General features: G+C 36.6%; 1 protein-coding gene across 1 annotated transcript; it reads right to left on the bottom strand.

The window, feature by feature from the left end:
* Positions 1-334: 334 nt before the first annotated feature.
* On the bottom strand, positions 335-4,252 carry LOC136121655 (sperm-associated acrosin inhibitor-like). Its single transcript, XM_065875566.1, has 4 exons — positions 4,186-4,252; positions 3,258-3,295; positions 1,342-1,457; positions 335-380 (listed from the first exon to the last, which is right to left on the bottom strand). The coding sequence occupies exons 1-4, from the start codon at positions 4,250-4,252 to the stop codon at positions 335-337; spliced, it is 267 nt and encodes an 88-aa protein (XP_065731638.1).
* Between the last annotated feature and the right edge of the window lie 5,757 nt (positions 4,253-10,009).

Below are 10,009 nucleotides of genomic sequence, written 5' to 3' on the forward strand. Positions count from 1 at the left end.
AGAAAGAGTATTTTAATAAAGATAATACTATTTAACATTTTATTGATTGAAATATTCATGATTACAAATTACATTAGATTTTGTATTATTGCACACACAATTAAGATGGGTTTTCAACTGTCACTGAATAACTGAAGACAAAATAGAAATCTTTCATTGGCAGGTTCTTAGAGTTGGAAAAATTCTTCAACGATCTATATTTCATCTTTTGTAGTATTGAAGGCTTTGTCTGATCATCTAGGAATTTAAAGCCCTGATGGAGAAGACTAATTGTAGAATCCATTTCACAATAGAATTGCTATAAAAGCCATAGGAATGTGTGGCTGAGGCAGAGTCAGCAACCACCCCAATGACTAAAATCAAATTTTCCATTATCTTCCCTGTAAAGAAAGAAAAAGCAAAAAAGAAAAATTATGCTTAAAAAAGTATTTAAAATTGCCTGAGCACTGCACTAAGCGCTTCTCCATGAGGAGAATCTGAATATAAGAGTGCTAGGAGGGCTGTGCTCCCCTTCCTCAAACAGGTAGCTGGGCCCCTCCTTACCCCCCTACCCTACACAGGTCCTCCCAACCACCTGGGGCTACTTGGCTCTTCCTACATGCTTAGTCCTGACTCAGCCTTGGAACCCACTGAGGAGAAACCTCAGAGAGGAGGATTAGAGATTGTTTTCATGGTTCTCTAGAAGGAGAAGCCCATTTGGGGATTAAATGAGAGGAAACACCAGTGAGAGGAAATGAGGTGGGAAGTAGGAAGGCTGGCTGAACCTTGAGACTGGGAACTCCCTCGGGGGAATGAGGCAGCAAGGGAGGTTAGGTGGAAGTGTCCTAGCATGCCCTGCTCTCTAAGGAAAGTTTGGAGTCTTGTCAAGGAGATCAGGGGACAAAATGGACCACTGGAGGAGTTCCTTTCTAGCATAAATTGCCCATTGTGATGGATTTAAATTTCTGAAGTCAGTGGTTTTTCTTGCTCAGTTATGCTCTCTGTAGCTTGGAGCTACATCATAGAGGTTCTCATTCAGCCTCTGGAGTTAAGAATTACATTATATCGGTCAGCAGACTTCCATTAGTAAGTCACAGCAATTAAATCAAGTTAAAGTAATTGATTTATACAGTTGGGTAACATCCAACAGGGATGGATATACTCCGAGGTCAAATGAAAACTACTTTTAGGAATGAGACTTAAGGGAAAGGTACCAGTGTGTTTTTTTGGCTTTAACAGAGAAAGTACAGTTATTTTCCATCTATACTGTGACCTGGCTATCAGAAAAATGGAGGTTCCTATAATTTTGTGATTGTTTCTTCATTATTTTGGATGAGCCAATATTTAGTCTTGTGTTCTTACAGCTTTTCACTGCAGAAAACACATTTATTGGAGTACGTTCGGCCATTCGTTGCACAGATTGGGTCCATTTCTCTGGTGCAAAAATGTAACTGATCCACATACACGTTACATTCTGGCTGTTAAACAGACAACATAAAATTTTTCAGATAATAAACTTTTTGAATAAAATATTTTTTATTCCTAATACAAAATGGTATGCATCAAAATGGAATATATTCTATAGTCTATATTGAGGTTTAAAAATAGACATAAGTCATGCACAGAGACATAAAAATATATTGATATATTTTTGCAACCCCAATATTTTTTGTATTTTTAAAAAACATACAAATGGCTAAATGCATTTTAATAATTTAGCCACTCTGCCCCTACTTCACCTCATACATGGATCAGATTTTCACCATTATCTCATACCACAAAAAATTATAAAAGTGAATTTGTTATAATTCTTCTGTTTTCCTCAAGTTTCACTAATAGATAATCTGATAGTTTCAGATTATCACCGTATATGTATGTGTTCATATATATGTTTGTATATGTGTAGTTAACCATATACGTGTATATATATAATTTGTGTAGTGATGGCAGTGTTGGTAATTTACATAAATAAACAATAGTGTGTGTATTCTTACATGATCTGCTTTTTAGGCATCTTTAAAAATGTTTGTTTAGATGTTTAGAAATACAGTTGATTTTCTTCACCTCTATATAATATTCCAATCTGTGATTTTATGAAAATTATTTTATATTCCTGTAAGTGGAAAATTAGGTTTTTTTTAAAAATAAATTTCTGGGGGCTTGCCTGGTGGCGCAGTGGTTGAGAGTCTGCCTGCCGATGCGGGGGACGCGGGTTCGTGCCCCGGTCTGGGAAGATCCCACGTGCCGCGGAGCGGCCGGGCCCGTGAGCCATGGCCATTGAGCCTGCGCGTCCGGAGCCTGTGCTCCGCAACGGGAGAGGCCACAACAGTGAGAGCCCCACATACTAAAAAAAAAAAAAAAAAAAAAAAAAAAATAAATAAATAAATAAATAAATAAATAAATTTCTGTTTGAGTCCCTGCTTTCAATTTTATTTTATTTTTTTAAATTTTATTTATTTTTGGCTGCATTGGGTCTTCGTTGCTGTGTGCAGGCTTTCTCTAGCTGCAGCAAGCAGGGGCTACTCATTGCATTGGCTTCTCTTGTTGCGGTGCACAAGCTCTAGGTGCACAGGCTTCAGTAGTTGTGGCTCGTGGGCTCTAGAGCACAGGCTCAGTAGTTGTGGCACACCGGCTTAGCTGCTCCGTGGCACATGGGATCTTCCCGGACCAGGGCTTGAACCCGTGTTCCCTGCATTGACAGGTGGATTCTTAACCACTGCACCACCAGGGAAGCCCAAAATTAGTTGCTGTTGTTTTTTGCGGTACGCGGGCCTCTCACTGTTGTGGCCTCTCCCGTTGCGGAGCACAGGCTCCGGACGCACAGGCTCAATGGCCATGGCTCACAGGCCCAGCCGCTCCGCGGCATGTGAGATCTTCCCGGACCGGGACACGAACCCATGTCCCCTGCATCAGCAGGTGGACTCTCAACCACTGTGCCACCAGGGAAGCTCCCTAGTTTTTTTTAATCCTCTTCTTTTTCTAGGGTGAACAATTCCACTTTAAACCGTTTTTTGATGCCTGTATATAACAAGGTTTATGCTCAATAATAAAACTGTGAATAATGGGATACTTTTACCTTGTCTGAAATGACGGATGGTTTTATATAGCTGGCAAGATTCTATTTCTTGAACTTAGTGTAAGAATGACACTTTATCTTACTTTTTGAAGGACTATTCTGTTATAGATATTTTTGATAAAATTTGCTGTTAAAACTTAAAATATAAAAAAAATTAAAAGTTTACCTTTTTCAATTCCCACATTAATCAGTATGAACTTACAGTTTCACGTGTCTCTCTTAAGGGTACAAAAGCAGTTTCTGCAACCATCACACAAAAGGTAAATTGAAAAGAAGAAGATGAACAGGGGAAAACAATGTCTCTGGTGGGAAGTACCCACATCTATGCAAATCACCTACTCAAACACAGCAAGTAATGAGGTGAGGCTTTTGTGGTAGTATCAAAATAATCATCTCACAAAATAACTTCAAATCTGGAAATAGAATTCTAAATTCATCTCACTCTGAAAAATAACTTTAAGTATGGCTTAATAATCACCAAACCCTGCTGTGGAGATACCACTTTTTTTCATTTTTATAAATAGAGACATCCTAGTCAGAGAAGACAATGCCTTGCTTAAGGCCACTTAATATGAAGAAGTTAATTACTACTTAGCATTCAACTCGAGTATCATGGATCTCTTTAATATCTCACAGCTACTTTACTCTGAAATTCATGGGCCATCTTGTGCTTTAAGAAAGATAAGTTTTCAGCAGAGGGATCAATTACTTCTCTCCTTACACAAAGCCTTGACTTCAGTGGACTCAGAGCTGGCAAACAACAAACAGGATTGTCAAGGATACCAGATCTAGAGGACGTTTTTACTGCCCACACTCTGCATTTAGCAACGATGAAATCTGACCTCCAAAAAGGGGGAAAAATCAGGTAAATATCTTTAATCATAAATAAACAAACAACTAAATTTTACTGCTCATTCTAACCCCCTCTGTCTCTACCTTTCTAAGGTGGGAAATGAGAAAAAGCAATCTACTGATGTAATTTTTAAATAGGTATTTGTAACATTTCATTTTGCCCGTTTAAGTATTACACACCCAACAGCAATCTCCTTCATTCCTAGATAATAGCAGTTGTTTCCTACATTTCCTAAAATATGTTAGTTGCTTCATCCAGGTCTGAAAATTTTACTCACCAAAATAAAGAGGAAATGCCAAGCCAATAATGATAATAACTCTGATCCATGATGAGAAGAGAGACATCTTATCAAGTCTGTAGAATAAATGCATAGGAATGCTTATAACACATGGCACAGGGACAAATTGCCCATTTCCAAATGAAAGTTTCTTACAGCTAAGGGAACTGCCCTTCTCTCCTAGGTTTGTAATCATGGTGGGAATCTTCCCCCCAACCCACAGGACACACATGTGAACAGAAGGCCTTGTAGATGACTTGAGAGAAACACTAGGACAAGTTCTCTTTGCCCATTTAAGGAAGAGCGGTTTACTCTTCCAACCCTTGGCTCAGCCAAGGAGCCTGGCTGCATTTAAAGAAATATGCACTTTGGAATTTCAGTTTTTCCTCAGAAAACAGAAATAGTTATTTCAGGAAGGACTGACCTGCAGCAGTCCTCACAGCAATGTGACACACCAGGGCTACCTCCACAGCATCCCCACCTGACCTACCTGAAACAGAGAAGGCAGTGGAGAGTGAGGTCTGCAGCTCCAGGGACTGTGCCTATTTTGATTCCCTTTCCTTCTCAACCACTTCCCCCAGCTGAAGAGTCTCCTTTATTGGACTGTTGGTGACCAGCCTGGTGGCGTAAAACAGATGGCCCCCAGCAGATAAGACCCTGAGGTTTTCTGTGTTCTTCCTCACGAAGATCTCACACAGATCATCTCTCAGCAGGGGTTTGGGACAATTTTATCTGATGAACACATGTATGAGGAAGGGAGAAGGTGACAACAATTCTTTGAAACTCTAAGGTACAGAAGAGATGGGAAGCTTTCCGAGTTCCTGAGTTGAAAAGAAAGGATAATCAAAACAAGAAAGAAAAGAATCAGTTTTGGGAACTATAATTAGATACATACCTACACCCTTAGTATTTTGAAGGACAGTAGAAGTCCATTAGACTCAATGGGAGATTTGATTTTTATTAAACTTTTTATCTTGAGTTGAATGGAGATTCTCATCAAGCCATAAGCACTAATGCGGAGAGTTCTTGTGTTCCTTTTAATCAATTTCCCCCACTGAGAACATCTTGTAAAATTATGGTACAAATTCACAACCAAGAATGTTCAAAACGACTGTCAGGGCAACCAGCTATGGAAACCTGAGGTAGAGGACAGAATGTGAATATTAAGAAGAGAAAGAAGGCTTGGGAATGAAACTGAGACCACAGGGGACAATGCCCTCAACTATATGATGAATAATTTGATCTTTACCTCAAAGTAAAGTGGGAAACTGTGCAGGGTTGGAAGTAGTAGGAAGGGGTATATAATATGAGCTATTTAATTAATCTGCTTCACAGTCTGACTCTGTGGGAAGAACTTTGGCAAATGAAAGTCCTGAGTTCAAATGCCATCTACCACTGAGTAACCTTGAGACAATATTCAGACTTTCTAATCCACTATTTCCTAATTTTAAATGTGGGAATAATTTCTGTCTCAATGATTTGCCATAAACATTAGGGATAAAATATTAAAACAGGATGCACTTAAAGTTGTGCTAGATTACATTTGTCACCCTAACCGAACCTTTTTTTTTTTTTTCAGTGAAGAAAGCCAAGATTGAGAAAAGAACCTTTGAGTCTAGCACTGTTCCATGCCAATTTAATGGGAGGATACAAAATCTGGTAAGTGCTAAAATTTTTCCTTTATTATAGGAAATTATCATGCTTTCGCTAGATTTTGAATTATTTACATAGATACCATCAGAGACGTCTGTGCAGATAATCCTTCTGGCACACAACCTTGGAGGGTAAAATTAAACTGAAGTTTAGAGTTGAAGTGATTGTACAGTCCTTGAATCCCACAACACTGGATTTTTTCTCTTATGTGCATTCATTAGCAGAGATTAAGAGCAGGAGACACTGCCTATGAGATACAACAGGCCATGAGGTTTCTAAATTAACCACGAAAGGGAATGTTAGATGTGTGGGTTATTTGATGCGTATTTTTTCTGAAAATGTTTAATGTGCATAAATACATTTATACTGTAAAGTTACAGATATTTAATATACAACTATACTAAAATCACATATAAATATATGCATATGTGTATATATGCAGATATATGCATGTGTATATATGTCTATATATGTATGTATATAATTCTATATATCTATATATTCACAAATATACTAACATTTACATGTAATAACACATATATATGTAATAACATTAACAATATAGACACACACACACACATATATATATATATATATATACACACACACACAGAGCATATAGATATACATAGATATCTATATATGTAAGTTATCTAAGTGAGCCCTAAATGTTATCACAAGTATCCTCATAAAAGGGAGACTGAAGAAGATTTGATGCAGACACACAAAGAAGGCCAAATGAAGATGGAGTTAAGAGAGATCTGAAGATGCTGGCCCTAAAGATGACTGATGATAAACAGATAGATAAAAATAGAGACAGAAGAATAAAATCAAGACATTTCTCTGTAACTCAGTTTTTAACAATCAATGGTATGTCTTCATATAAGCATATACAAATACACAATTCCTTTTAAGTTATTCTTGCTACCAGTGTTGTAATGAACATGGCTGTGCAGGTCACTACATGCTCATTCAGTTAGTTCTATGTTTGTAGTAGTTGCATTTTCGAGTCACATAATATGTGCAGTTTAAATTTTAAAGATAAGACCAGTGTACTTCCTGAACGCCTTATATCATCTTACTATGAAAAAGACAGATTACAAGTATGGTTGGTTCTCTGTATCTCACCAAATGAGTGTCATCTGAAATATTCATGTTTTCACACTCACAGTTAAATATATACAAAAATATAAAATGTATATATTTGGATGATTTTGTTCAGTGACAAAATTTCTCCATCTGGGAATGAGCTGAAATTGTTTATTAAATAAGTTAATGAAGTCATAATTTCTGTGTTTTTACTTTTAAGAATTTTCATCTACAAACATGGTTTAACTTCCAAATTATTTAAGTGCTGAATATGTGAAGAAAATATTCCTCTCTAATTAACACAATTCATAGTTATGTTCTGTAATGAGAAATTTGGAAATCTTTGGAGAAACTTCCTGTTATATATACATATACAAATGGAACAGCTTATTTGAAGTGGTGATGGGTGAACTTTGGCTACCCGGCCTCTTTTGTCTATTTAGAGTTAACTCTAGCTGGAGAACGCTGAACTACATGTCTATGTTTCCTCTCTAATATTCCAAAGTTTATGGTGCTTAGGAGATCCTGTTAGATGATCCCTGAGCACAAGATAATGCAGTCTGTTTTACACTGTCACAAGGTTCCCCTGCCCCAAATATATATTCCAGCTTTATTGAGTATGACATAACAGGCATACCTTGGAGATACGGAAGGGTTTGGTTCCAGACTGCTGAAACAAAGTGAATATTGCAATGAAATAAGTAACACAAATTTTTTCATTTCCCAATGCAAATAAAAATTATGTTTACACTATACATATGTAGCCTATTAAGTGTGCCATAGCACTGTGTCTTAGAAACAATGTGCATGCCTTAATTTAAAAATACTTTATTGCCAAAATATGCTAACCATTATCTGACAACACAGGGTTGCCACAAACCTTCAACTTTCAAAAAACACAGTATCTGAAAAGTACAATAAAGGAAAGCATGCCAAAAGACTAATGGACATAGATGAAACAGTCCCCAACAAAATATCAGCAAACCTAATTCAACAGTATGTTAAAAGGATCATACAACATGATCCAGTGAGATTCATCCCAGGGATACAAGGATGGTTCAATTTCCAGAAATCAAACAATATGATACACCACACTAACAAACTGAAGAATAAACGTCATAATGATTATCTCAATAGATGCAGAAAAAGCTTTTGACAAAATTCAACATCCAATTGTGATAAAAAAGTGAGTATAGACAGAACACACCTCAACATAGTAAATGCTATCTATGACAAGCCCACAGCTAACATTATACTCAATGGTGAAAAGTCGAAAGCATTTCCTACAAGATCAGGAAAAAGACAAAGATGCCCACTCTTGCCACTTTTATTCAACATAGTATTGGAAGTCTAGCTGCAGCCATCAGAAAAGAAAAAGAAATAAAAGGAATCAAAATTGGAAAGGAAGAAGTAAAACTGTCACTGACTGTAGATGACATGATACTATACACAGAAAATCTTAAAGATGCCACCAAAAAAACTACTAAAGCTCAGCAATGAATTCAGCAAAGTTGGAAGATACAAAATTAATATACAGAAATCTACTGCATTTCTATATACTAACAATGAACTATTAGAAAAGAAAATTAAGAAATGAACACCATTAAGAAACTAAGAAAACAATTGCTTCAAAAAAATAAAATACCTAGGAATAAAAAGACCTGCACCCAGAAAATATAAGACACTGGATGAAAGAAGATGACAATGACACAAACAGATGGAAAGATTTGCTGTGATGGAAAGATTTACCATGTTCATGGATTTGAAGAATTGACATTACTAAAATGATCATAGTACCCAAGACAATCTACAGATTCAGTGCCAAAACACCAAAGGCATTTTTCACAGAACTAGAACAAACAGTCCTAGAATTTGTATGGAAACACAAAAGACCCTGAATAGCCAAAACAATCTTGAGAAAGAAGAACAAAGCTGGAGGTATCACACGCCCTGATTTCAAACTATACTACAAAGCACCATGATCAAAACAGTATGGTACTGGCATGAAAACTGACACATAGATCAGTGGAGCAAAATGAGACCCCAAAAATGAACCCATACTTATATGGGCAATTTATCTACAACAAAGGAGGCAAGAATATACAATGCAGAAAAGACAGCCTCTTCCATAAATGATGTTAGGAAAATTGGACAACTACACACATAAGGATCAAACTGGACTCTTCTCTCACACCAGGCACAAAAATAAATTCAAAATGGATTAAAGATTTAAATGTTAAGACCTAAAACCATAAAACTTTTTGAAGAAAACATAAGCAGTACACTCTTTGACATAAGTCTTAGCAATTTTGTTTTTGGATATGTCTCCTCAGGCAAGGAAGACAAAAGCAAAAACACCCAAATGGGACTACATCAAACTAAAAAGCTTTTGGACAGTGAAGGAAACTATCAACAAATCTAAAAGGCTGCCTACTGAATGTGGGAAGATATGTGCAAACTTATTTCTCACAAGGGATTAATATCCAAAATATACAAAAAACTCATATAACTCAGTATGAGAAAAACAAACAACCCAATTAAAAATTGGGCAGAGGACCTGAATAGACACGTTTCCAAAGAAGACCTACAGATGGCCAACAGGCACATGAAAAGATGCTCAACATCACTAATCATCAGGGAAATGCAAGTCAAAACCAAAATGATATATCACCTCATGTCTGTCAGAATGGCTACTATCAGAAAGACAACAAATAACAAATGTTGGCAAGGATGTGGACAAAGGGGGACCCTCATGCACTGTTGGTGAGAATGTAAATTGGTGACGTCTCAATGGAAAACAGTATGGAGATTCCTCAAAAATTAAAAAAAAGAACTACCATATGATCCAGCAATTCTACTCCTGGGTATTTATGCAAAAAAAAAAAAAAAAAAAAAAAAAAAAGGAAAAAAAAACACTAAGTTGAAAATATAGATTCACCCCTATATTCATTCCAACATTATTTACAGTAACCAACATACACAAGCAATTTAAGTGCCCAATCAATAGATGAATGTATAAAGAAGATGTGATAGTGATACACACACACACACACACACACACACACACACACCAGAGTATTAT

This window comes from Phocoena phocoena, chromosome 3 (genome assembly GCF_963924675.1).
Source record: "Phocoena phocoena chromosome 3, mPhoPho1.1, whole genome shotgun sequence".
In the NCBI taxonomy this organism is placed as follows: Eukaryota; Metazoa; Chordata; class Mammalia; order Artiodactyla; family Phocoenidae; genus Phocoena; species Phocoena phocoena.

Excerpts from the sequence above, each read along its gene's own strand:
- LOC136121655 (XM_065875566.1), bottom strand. The coding sequence starts at position 4,252 with ATGTCTCTCTTCTCATCATGGATCAGAGTTATTATCATTATTGGCTTG. Across the intron at positions 1,458-3,257 it reads TAAGAGAGACACGTGAAACT|CCAGAATGTAACGTGTATGT; the intron begins GTAAGTTCATAC and ends TCTGTTTAACAG. Across the intron at positions 381-1,341 it reads GTTTTCTGCAGTGAAAAGCT|GGAAGATAATGGAAAATTTG; the intron begins GTAAGAACACAA and ends CTTTCTTTACAG.